The 11,341-nt window shown below is 55.0% G+C and overlaps 1 protein-coding gene across 1 annotated transcript; it reads left to right on the top strand.

Annotated features, from left to right (window-relative positions):
• The first annotated feature begins 3,183 nt into the window (after positions 1 to 3,183).
• Positions 3,184 to 5,447, top strand: TMEM185B (transmembrane protein 185B). The gene has a single exon (XM_079782474.1). It carries the CDS (start codon positions 3,662 to 3,664, stop codon positions 4,712 to 4,714), a length of 1,053 nt encoding a protein of 350 aa, XP_079638600.1. The 5' UTR covers positions 3,184 to 3,661; the 3' UTR covers positions 4,715 to 5,447.
• The last annotated feature ends 5,894 nt before the right edge of the window (positions 5,448 to 11,341 follow it).

The following is an 11,341-nucleotide window of genomic DNA, read 5'->3' as shown; positions in this document are numbered from 1 at the left end:
GAATTCTGCCAAGAAACTAAATGAACCCGGGAGCAGACTCACCACCAGCGCCTCCAGGAGGGCAGCCTGCCGACACCCTCATTCCTGGGAGGCTCCAGCAGAGAACCAGCGGGCCGCCGTGCTCAGACTCTCCCTTACAGACTGCAAGATGATAAGTGGGCACTGTTTGGTGGCAATTTGTTCCAGTGGTAATTGGAAACTAATAACTAATTCATGAGGTGTCTGCAGACAGATCGCCCTGGCCAAGGAGTGCACGACCCAGGGCCTGGGGTGCTGGCAGGGAACTCGTGGGCCAGAGGACTCGGACTGGCTGCTGGCTCCACTCTGCTCGGAGGGAGGGAGGGAACCCCCGGATCTGGGACCTGGGGCAGGAGCATCACAGTCATGAGTTAGGGTCAAATTCATTCACACATTCCCTCCAGCAACATTTCTCAAGCACTTGCTGTAATAAGCACTGGTTGGGTGTCTAGAACTTAGATCTCATGGGGAGAAAGATAGAAAACAGACTCAATCCAGTGAGATGAGTCCTGTGATAGAAAAAAGTCCTGATCTAGTGGGAGGTCAGAGAAGGGTCACCAGTCCACCAAATGGGTTTCCCAGGGCCTGTGGCCAGCTTGGGTCTTGGAGGTCCAGGAAGGGGAGAGGGTATGTGGAGGTGGGCCACTCTGAGCAGAGAGCAGCAGAGCATGAACGTGGAGACCGTGCCTGGAACATTCGGGGAGAGGTTAGCAGACGCGCAGGAAAGGGACTTAGCCTGCAGGTGGCAAGCGCCAGCTCAGGAGGGCCTCCCAGGAGCTGGGACTGAGGATGGTAAGCAGTGGGGACACATCTTAGGAGGCCAGGTACACAGTGCAGACCTGTACCGGGTACACAGGGCAGACCTGTACCGGGTACACAGTGCAGACCTGTGCTGGTGGCCCGGAGCACCCATGCCCCACAACCACCTGCACTGGCTTGTATACCAGCCTCACAGCGGCTGGCACATAGCACACAGTCCATGTGAACTTTAAGAGTAAAGAACTGAGCCGGCGTGGCTCAGTGGTTGAACATTGACCTATGGACCAGAAGGTCACAGGTTTGATTCCCAGTCAGGGCACATGACCGGGTTGCAGGCTCCATCCCCAGTGGTAGGAGTGCAGGAGGCAGCCGATCAATGATTCTCTCTCATCATTGATGTTTCTCTCTCTCTCTCTCCCTTCCTCTCTAAAATCAACAAAAAAATATTTAAAATAAAATTAAATATAAAAACAAAAGCAGGTTCCTGAGAGACTGACTACCCAGGCAACACAGCAAAGAAGAGTGTTCAGTGTACAGACGGGTCCCAGCCTGTGGGCCCAGGAGCGCCGCGGAGGGGGAGCAGACAGCCCCTCCGGCAGGCTGTGGCGTCCCCCGGGAGCGGCAGCAGGGGCACAGCACAGTGACGGCCACCTCACACCCCCGCCTGGATGAGGAGATGAGAGAACACTCCAAACTCCCGTCTTCGCCACGGAGCTGGTGCAGAGGCCCTGAGGTCGTCTGGCTACAGAGAGGAGACTCGGGAGGGTTTCCCACCGCTCCCACGGGTCCGGAGGGGCTGCTGGCAGAGCCCTCCCCCGCCCCCCCCCCCCAGGCTTCCCTCCCGTGTGGTCATATTAATAGTTCCCTTTTCTTTAAATACAAACTGCTTTCTATGTATTGACATCTAATCCTCAAACCAAGCCGACGTGCTTTTATTAGCCCTTTTTATAGTTGGACTGTACAGGAGTTTTACATTTTTTTTAGCTGACAAATCCCTATTCGCAAGGAAATAGTGAAAAGAAAAGTCCATATGCAAAGCAGAGTAGAGCAACTCTGGATGGAAGGGGCTGAGGGGGAGACCACAGCCCCACTTGGCTAACAGTCTCCCCACAATGACTCCCTGAAGACACATCTGTGGTATCTGACCCCCGAGGACTGGCAGGGCTCTCTCAGCAGGATCTCCCTTCCCCCCACCCCACCCCCCAGCTAAGGTGGAAGCAGGAGACGTTGTGGGAGAGCTGAGGGCTGGGGCTGTCCACCCACACCAGCTCCGAACATCCCGCAGATGCCAGCCAGGGGAAAGCCAGCTCCTAGGTCTGGACCCCGGCCCACACTTCTCTCCGGGAAGCCCTCCCTTGTTCCCCCATGGAGACCCCGCCACCAGATGCGTTCTGCGTTCCTCTGATGGCCACCCCTCAGAGCCCACTGCTGAGCGTTGGTATCCATACCCCTGCAGGGAATGGGACTGCGTGGGTGGGTGGCGGCTCCCCTGAGCAGGGGAAGCGTGGAGAAGAGGGAGGAGCCCTCCAGGGTCCGGTGCTGGCCAGAGAGGGCGTGCTCCACATCAGACCGGCGGCAGCACCATGGGCCCTTAGAGGCCACTCGGCCGCCCAGGAAACTGAGGCCGAGGCAGAAGGGGGTGAATTTGCCCAGGTTTCTCAGCTGGTTGAGTGGCAAGACCTGAACTAGAACCCAGATTTCTTGACCTCTGGTCCAGAGATTTCCCCTACCTTGTTCTGTGAGAATGAGACTGGGGCAAGGCCAAATGAGTCAAAATGAGGATTAGGGGCATCAAGTCAAGAGCCCTGAATGAGTCCCACCTGCTGGGTGACCTAAGGCAGGAAGCACCTGCTCTTTGGGCCCAGTTTCCTCAACGGCTGCCCCAGACCTTGCCTAGGGGCAATACGGGCCTGACACCCTCCCCCACACACGCCCTCCACGTCTGGGAGCGAAGGGGCAGGAATAGGCACCGCTGCCGCCCAGGCGCCCTGCCGCGGCCTGAGAACCGTCTGCGGCCCCTCCAAAGGGAGTCCAGCCCTGGAAGCCATGGTTGCAGGCAAAGCCCCCACTTTACCCTGTGCAGACGCACACACGGGCCTCCCTCCCTCGCGCGCGCACACGCCTCACACAGGCACGCCGCCTTGTGCACTCATGGTTACCCGCACCCACTCCTCCGGCCTGCACTCGTGCCCCGCAACTCCCCCTCCGCGCTCCCGGCTCTGGAGCCACCTCCGGGCCAAGAATAATGCGCCCCAGGCGGCCGCGCACCCACGGACTTCCTGTGCGCCCCGGCCTCGCCCGGCCTCGCCTGGCCCCCGCCTGGGCCCCGCCTCTGGCCCCGCCCCGCCCGCCCCGGCCCCGCCCCGCCCCGCCCGCCCCGGCACAGCCGGGAGGATGTGAGCTCACTCCGCCTCCCGGCTCCCGGCACCACCAGGAAGCGTCCACCGAGGTCGCGGCCCGCTCGCTGCCAACGGGCCGGCTGCGGGGTCAGCAGCGCGCCGAGCCCGAGCCCGAGCCGCCCCCCGTCCCTGCCGGCGCCACACGCAGGAACCGCCGGTGGAACAGGTATGGAGTGAAGGCGGGCGGCGGCGCGGCCCCTGTAGCGCCGCGCTCGTGCCCCCGCGCAGTCCAGGGCGGCGGGCCGCGGCGGCGAGGGTGTGCGCGCCACGCCCCCGCGCTTCCGCCGCCCACGTGACCGCGCGCACGTGCTCCAGCGCCTCGGCGCCGCGGGTCGCTACCTCGGCCTGGCTGCCCCCAGCCGCGGCCCACCCCGAGGCGACGCGGGCCGGGCGGGGAGGACGGTAGACCCGGGGAGCGGTGGAGACTCAGCGCCTGCCGAGCGGAGCTGAGCCGCCGTCCCGGGTGGGCAAGCAGTGGCCTCGCCATGAACCCCAGGGGCCTGTTCCAGGACTTCAACCCGAGTAAGTTCCTGATCTACGCCTGCCTGCTGCTCTTCTCGGTGCTGCTGCCCCTCCGCCTGGATGGCATCATCCAGTGGAGCTACTGGGCCGTCTTCGCGCCGATATGGCTGTGGAAGCTCCTGGTCATTGCAGGCGCCTCCGTGGGTGCGGGCGTTTGGGCCCGAAACCCTCGCTACCGCACCGAGGGGGAGACCTGCGTGGAGTTCAAAGCCATGTTGATCGCCGTGGGCATCCACCTGCTGCTGCTCATGTTCGAAGTCCTGGTCTGCGACAGGGTGGAGAGGGGGACCCACTTCTGGCTGCTGGTCTTCATGCCGCTCTTCTTCGTCTCCCCCGTGTCCGTGGCTGCCTGCGTGTGGGGCTTTCGACACGATCGGTCTCTGGAGCTGGAGATCCTGTGCTCCGTCAACATCCTGCAGTTCATCTTCATCGCCCTGCGGCTGGACAGGATCATCCACTGGCCGTGGCTGGTGGTGTTCGTGCCCCTCTGGATCCTCATGTCGTTCCTCTGCCTGGTCGTCCTCTATTACATCGTCTGGTCCCTCCTGTTCCTTCGGTCCCTGGATGTGGTTGCCGAGCAGCGAAGAACACACGTGACCATGGCCATTAGCTGGATCACCATTGTCGTGCCCCTGCTCACTTTTGAGGTCCTGCTGGTTCACAGATTGGACGGCCACAATACATTCTCTTACATCTCCATATTTGTCCCCCTTTGGCTTTCATTAATAACGTTAATGGCCACGACCTTCAGGCGAAAAGGGGGCAACCATTGGTGGTTTGGTATTCGCAGAGATTTCTGTCAGTTTCTGCTTGAAATTTTCCCATTTTTGAGAGAATATGGGAACATTTCATATGATCTGCATCATGAAGATAGTGAAGATGCTGAAGAAACATCGGTTCCAGATGCTCCTAAAATTGCTCCAATATTTGGGAAGAAAGCCAGGGTAGTTATAACCCAGAGCCCTGGAAAATATGTTCCCCCACCTCCCAAGTTAAATATTGATATGCCAGATTAAACTATCTGTGGGAGTGTCCATAAATAAGTAGGAACCATACATAACACACCCAAAGCCTACCTTACTTTTGCCTTTTTCATCCATCCCAATCCTAGAACTGAAAACAGGCTCCAAACACCGTCATCTCATGCCTTGGAGATTGATGCCTATCAGTGACTCATCAGTGTATGCCATAGGTAGGGGGTTATTTGAAATATGGTGATGTGTGTGGTGTGTGACATGTGAGAAAACTTGCTTCCCAGATTGGTGCTTAAAGAGCTAACGGGGAGCAGTAAGTTAAATTGTTTTAGTAGGTCCTCAAATGGAATAATTACACAGCTAAGGCTTTTTTAAAGTGGTACTACACATATCAAAAGTATTGTTATAAAAAGTATTTTTATACACTGCTAGCCTAAAATTGTATTTCAGATTGTGCCTGTTGCGACAAAATTGAAAGCAAATGTAAAGACTTCTCTCTCCCATTACCTGTTTATAAACCTCATGGTTGTTATTTTTAGTGTTCCTACTGTTAAAATGGTTTTTCTTTGGGCTTTACTGATACTAGTCTTTGATATCCTACTAGATGAAATATTTAAATGCAGTGAGTCCATGCATATATGATATTTATATGACTTTTAACACTGTAATATGTTGAATTCTAGTTCTATGCAGTACAACGTTTTATGTTCAAGTATTTTTTAAGTTTATATTTGAAGATACATGTCTATTGTGATATTCTTAAAGATTGCTTAAACCATTAATATGTACCCAGTGTAGGATCTATCAAAGTACCAGGCATGAATATAGGGGTTTAAAATCCCAAGAATCTTAATACTCAGGTGTTAGGTGACCCAATCTGCACAGTTTTAAATTCTCTCTTAGAAGAAGGAGCCACCATCCTTTGGGAACAAGTGACATGCTCCAGTGTGGTACCAGATCATAAAGTGACACTTAATTAGCACCTTGAGTTTTCCCACACAGGTAGTAACAACTGTTCAGAAACACCTGAAGTAAGCAAGTGGTTGGTCCATTTCTAAGAATTTTACAGTATTCATTGACCATAATGTAAAGTATTGCTTGTCATTGGAAGCTTGAGACAGTGACTTTAGCCAGAAATGGCCAACAGGATCACAGTATTATTTTAAGGTCCAAATTTTTTTATCTATCAGCAACAGAGAAATAATTTTTCCGGTTTAAAGAAAGCATAGTATTTAAGTACTGGTGATGTACCAGAGAATCAGAAGGCAAAAGCTACATCCTGGGAGAGTAATGTTCTTCTGACTGAGAACAAGTAAATATTTTCAGAAGGAGGTTAACGTAAAAATGAGTATTGATATTATTACTGGGGAGAAAACTGGAGGAAATTCATTTTTATTAGCAACTTAGTAAAAATCTAAATTGTGCTTCCTGTGAATTATGTAAATAAGTTACCTGGTGAGGGGACATGCTCGCTACAAAAGCCGACCCTGGGACCCTGGGCACCTGAAAGCCTGAGGTGCCGCAGCTCAGTTTAGTCAGCGAGGCCTGAGCCAAGGTCACCTGCATGTACACGCAGTCCGTTCACACCAGCTGTCGATGTGGGAAGCGGGCCTGGACAGCGGTGGATCTAACATTTCGTAAGCAAGGATTCATTCATTCCTTTTTTCAAATATTCATTGAGGACCTACCTACCTACTCTGAGCCTACCTACTCTGGTGTTGGGAAGTGCAGATACAGTGGAGAGCAATTCAAACCTGGCTGCCACATGCACAAAGAATACAATTAAAAGTGACGAGAAGGTAGGGCTCATCACGGCGGCCGACCTGTGGGAGGGAACAGGCCAAGAGCAGGGCATGCAAAACGCACAGAAGGATGCTGCTGCCCTTGGGGTGATCTTCACCTGGAACTTCAGTCCCATCTTTGTTGTCCGGACCCCACTGTCCCCTGATTGACCTTCCATCCCCAAGTAATATCTCCGACATGGACCTCAGTAAGGTCGAGGAGTGGAGGAGCCGGTTTCCGGAGGGATCGAAGGGCAGACTTGGGGGCAACAGTGGGATTCCTAGTCCCTCCTGGCCACAGTGTCAGGCCAGGGGCTGGTTGGGATCTAGAACACTCTCTCCTAACCTGACCTGCCTTACCTGCTCTACCCCAAGGTGGCTTCGTGTTGGAGAGCCTGTGCCTGAGGGTAATTGCAAGCTTTCTCACGCAGCTGGGTCATCCCGGGTCAGGCCTCTTTCCAGCTTCAGGACCATTAAGTAACCTGGGAGTGATGCGTTGTAGAAAGCTGTTTAGTCTGCATATTAACAGTCTCAGCTGTGCCTGGGGATTTACCTAATTGCCATGTACCTCTGACCACAGTGTTTAGCATGTGTCAGATTCTGTAACTGGTTTCTCCTGTCCTAGTTGTATTTGTATTATTATGACTATGTATTAGTCATATTTTGCGGAAAAATATCCTCAGAAATCTCAGTGGCCCACAGTGACACACTCTCACCCTCAGGGCTACAGGTCGCTGCAGCAGGCAGGCTGCAGGCTGTGGGTCTGACGAGGCCTCCACAGGCATCCCTTTTTCTGGTCTGGGTCCCAGGCAAAGGAGTGCATTCCTTGGGGCATGTTCTCTCTCAGCAGAAGCACAAGAGGCCTAGCCAAATCCTGCAAGCAAAAATGTAGCCCCTGCTCACAGTGATGTGTGTCGAGTGTGCATGCTTTGTTGGCCAAAGCACAAGGCCAAGGCCAACCGCCGTGGAGTGGGCCAGTACACACCCAAGGAACAGTAACATAGTCTGCACAGATGTTGCAAGATAGTTTTAAAGATGGAAGAGAAAATTTGTGGACGGTTATGAATGATTTTTCCCCTCTGTTTTACAAGCATTCTTTAATTTTGGAAGTTAATTGTTTCGTACTGTAATAATCATTAGAAGAGTAGCTGTGAGGCATGGGGGGGGGGGGTAGATTTGAAATGAGATAAGGAAGACCCTGCATTCAGACCCCTTTGTAGACTGGACGGGTACAGGAGGCACCACACCAGAGTGTCATGACGGTCCTGTACCCGGGGCTTGCAGGATGGAGGGCTTGCAGGATGCCTTAGAAAGGGCAGGTTTGGGCACAGGGACACCAGCTGGGCAGAGTCGCCCTGGGAAACTAGGAAGCAGCAGTCTGGACAGGCCGGGCAGCACCCTAAATGAGGAAGGGGAAGCCTTCTCAGCCAGCCCTCCCCAGGGGTCTGGATGGCACACAACAGGCCCAGCTTAAGTAAACCGTCAGGGGATCCATGTGGCTCAGACTGAGGAATTCTGGGATCCTGCTCAGCAAGCACAGGGATGGAGAGACGTGCAGCCGGAAACCAGGCAAGGCTGTCCCTCAGGGACCATTGGTGAGGATGCCACGTGGCACTACCACCTGGATAGTAAGTGCCCCCGGTGTCACCCCACTGCCCGTTATTCCTCAGTTGTCTCGCCAAGTTAAGGTTCCGGGAAGGGGGACGTGACTGGGAAGCCTCAGGAATGCGTTCATTCTGCAGCTCCCGGAGCGTGGGGAGAGGTGGTCTGGCGTCTTTGGCTCCAGGAGGAGGCAGGACTCTGCGGAACATGCTCAGCAGAGGATTTGCCCAAAAAGGAGGGGTGTCCAGATGCTGGGTAACCACAGACAGTGATGGAGTGTGCTACGCTGAGTCCCTTGGCTGGCTGGCTGGCTGAAGTACATTCTTCCCGTGTCACATGGCAAAAATCTTGGCCCACCTCGTGTGCTGTATACAGCTGGCCCTGCGCACAGCAGGCTTGTCCCTTCCTGACGGGAGACAATCGGAGCCGCTTCTTCAACTGCTTCATCCAACTCCTAACCGAGGACACTCAGGTGCCTTCCTCCTCTGGTTTTGTCATGGTCCTCTCGCTGTATTCTAGAATGTGTGCACGAAAGCTAACTGCCACAGCACGCCTCCAGTGCGGTCCACGGACCCGGGAGCTCAGAGTCCTCCCCCAGTGACGCTTCTGGCAGGAGCTGACTTCCTTTGTGTTCTCCAACCAAGACCACACACTGCAGCAGGACGAGGACACGGGCAGACGAGAGTGCAGCCTGTTAGCCAGACATTAAAGCTTTGCAGAGGTGCAGGCTGATGCCACTCTTCCACTCACTGCTTTTGTTTTTGAAAGTTTGGTTTTTAAATTTTATATAAAGTGAATATGTAATGGATTGTTTTTAAATGAGGTAATACATTTTTTAAAAGTTACTGGCTTTAATTTCTCTGGTAAATGTTGATATAACTCACATAAACAGAAGCTCATTGAAGCCCTCAACAATTTTTAAGAGTGTTAAAAGAAATCCTGTGACCAAAACTTTGGGCACTACTGTCCTGTATTATAGTGGGGGAAAGAGAGAAGAGAGAAAATTAAAATTGAATGGAATATGTTAAAATCCATATGACAGCAGGGAAGAAAAAATAATAGACCACGGTCCTTGACCATTGGACGGCTTCTCTGAGAGAAGACAGGCCCGTTGTCCAGCAGAGGACACGCCCTGTGGGTGGGCGGGTTACGTAACCCAGCGGGGTGGCTCACACCTTCATTCCTGGTCCCTGAGCCCTTTGCCGCCGGCCGGCCGGTGTCCGTCTCTCCAGTTTCCCCTGGAACTAAGTGGTCTGGCTCCTGGCCAGCGCCTTCCACTTTGTAGCAGCAACACTTTCCCCTAAGCCCTTCCGAAGGCTGGTGGTGCTGCGGGCGGGTGGCCCTGACTGCCAAGAGGAAGTAGGGATGGACAGTGCTCCCCTAAGCTCACTGGCCCCCCTTGCTCTGTTCTCAGGATGTCCTGCTTGTTAAATGCGTCAGAGGGGCAGAGAGGGGAAGTGGTTTTAAAGCCTCCATAACCAGCTCAGAGCTCCAGGGCTCCCCTCCCAGGCCCTCGGCCTCCACACTGCCCCTGTGCCTGTCACCCTCCTCTCACCCTGTGCTAGGCCCCAGCACAGCCACACCCCCAGGGGCCTCACGCTTCCTCCTGGGGCATCAGCCACACTCCTGTGCAGAATCGGGGGTCACGTGGTCTATCGCTTCTCTTGTCCCACCCCAACCCCTGGACAAGGACCACCCCACCCAACACTGTCACCAGCCCCCCCTCCCCCTCCTCCACACTGTGACTCACCTCGGCCTGAGCAGCTCCCTAGCTAGAGGGCATTCTGGCATTGGAACCCGCCTTTCCCGGCTTTAACCAAGGGCAGCCAGTGGTATGGGAAATTCAGAGACTTGTGCACCAGTCTGAGTGTGACCTTTCCAGGAAGCCAGTTTCCCGCCTGCGCCCACCACACATACACACGCTGGGTAACCAGCCACCAATGAGAACAAAGTCTGGCCCCCTCCTGTGTGTGGCAATGGCCCCAGGCCAGCGCTGATACCCAGCAGGGCTGCCCGGACCTGTCCCCCGAACCTTGACTTCCCACCATCCAGCAAGTTTAATGGCAGGGCTCCCTGGTGGGGGTGGGGGCGGTGCTGTTTTAGCTGTGTGAACATCAATTAAGGTCCTTTCTCTACTCAAGGCCTGGCTTGCCCTCTGTCCGGCTCTGCTCAGTCTCCACTTCGCCCTTAGTCTCTGACTGGCTCTTGTCCCCTGGGACAACACACCTGAGCCTGGTCTCCTGTTTACCCCGAGGACCAGGCCGGACTCTGCCCCACCCAGGGGTGCACACTGTGACTCACGGGGCTCTAAACACATCAAGCACCCGCCCAAGAGCTGGCACATCAAGGCTATGCACACCTCTCGGCCCAAGCCCCAGCCTCAGGAGGCCCTACAGGGTTGGAATGTCCAGTCTGGGATCACCTCTGATGGCCACCATCATCCCAAGAGGCTTCAGGCAGAATCCAGGAGTGGGGGCAGGGCCTCGCCTAGGATGTCCCTGATTCCCCAGCGACCCATGGACCCTGCTTGAGGAGCCTTAGCAGGTGAGAAGAGGCTTTCAGACAGGGTGTGCAAGTTGCCCAGTGCCCCACTGGTGGCATCCTCCCCGCCCCGGGGATCCGTGGGAAGGAAAGGCCCAGAATAGAAGGTGCAACCCCACACCACAAGGGGAATAACAGGCCGCCCTGTGCCAAAACACACTGTCAGTCGGCTCAGGCTTCCATACAAAATGCCACAGACTGGGTGACTTAAACCAAGCAAATGCAGGCTCACAGTTCTGGGGGCTGGAAGGCCACGATCAGGTGCCAGCATGACCAGATTCTGTGGAGCGCTCTCCCTGGCTTGCAGAGGCCGCCTCTCACTGAGCCCTCACAGGCAGAGAGAGAGCGGTGCAAGCTCTCTGGTGTCTCTTCTTATAAGGGCACTAACCCCATCCTGGGGGCCCCACCTTCAGGGCCTCATCTAAAAGTGATTACCGCTGGCTGAGAGACCACACCATCCTGAAGGGTTTGCAAGGGCCTTCTTGGGAGGAAGCTGTGGGGACCATCCCGACCAAGACCAGGACACCCCGGCAGAGCCCAGCTCCGTGGGGGAAGGGAGAACAGCTCAGAACAGGGACAATCAAAGCGTGAGACTCGAGGCAGACCCAGCCTCTGGGCTAAGGAGTCCCCAAGCACTGGACTACGAGGGGCTTCAACTTATTGGACCTCAGTCAGGTAGCCCAGGGCCAGAAAGGGACAGTGACTCACATTCACCTGCACCAGAGAAGCTCCCAGGAGGCCCAGG

The sequence above is a fragment of the Cnephaeus nilssonii genome (genome assembly GCF_951640355.1).
Source record: "Cnephaeus nilssonii genome assembly, chromosome: 10".
Classification (NCBI taxonomy): domain Eukaryota; kingdom Metazoa; phylum Chordata; class Mammalia; order Chiroptera; family Vespertilionidae; genus Cnephaeus; species Cnephaeus nilssonii.
Note: the sequence above shows the minus strand (reverse complement) of the source record. Positions and strands in the feature narration are given on the sequence as shown.

Coding starts and splice junctions, on each gene's coding strand:
- TMEM185B (XM_079782474.1), top strand. CDS start 3,662: ATGAACCCCAGGGGCCTGTTCCAGGACTTCAACCCGAGTAAGTTCCTG.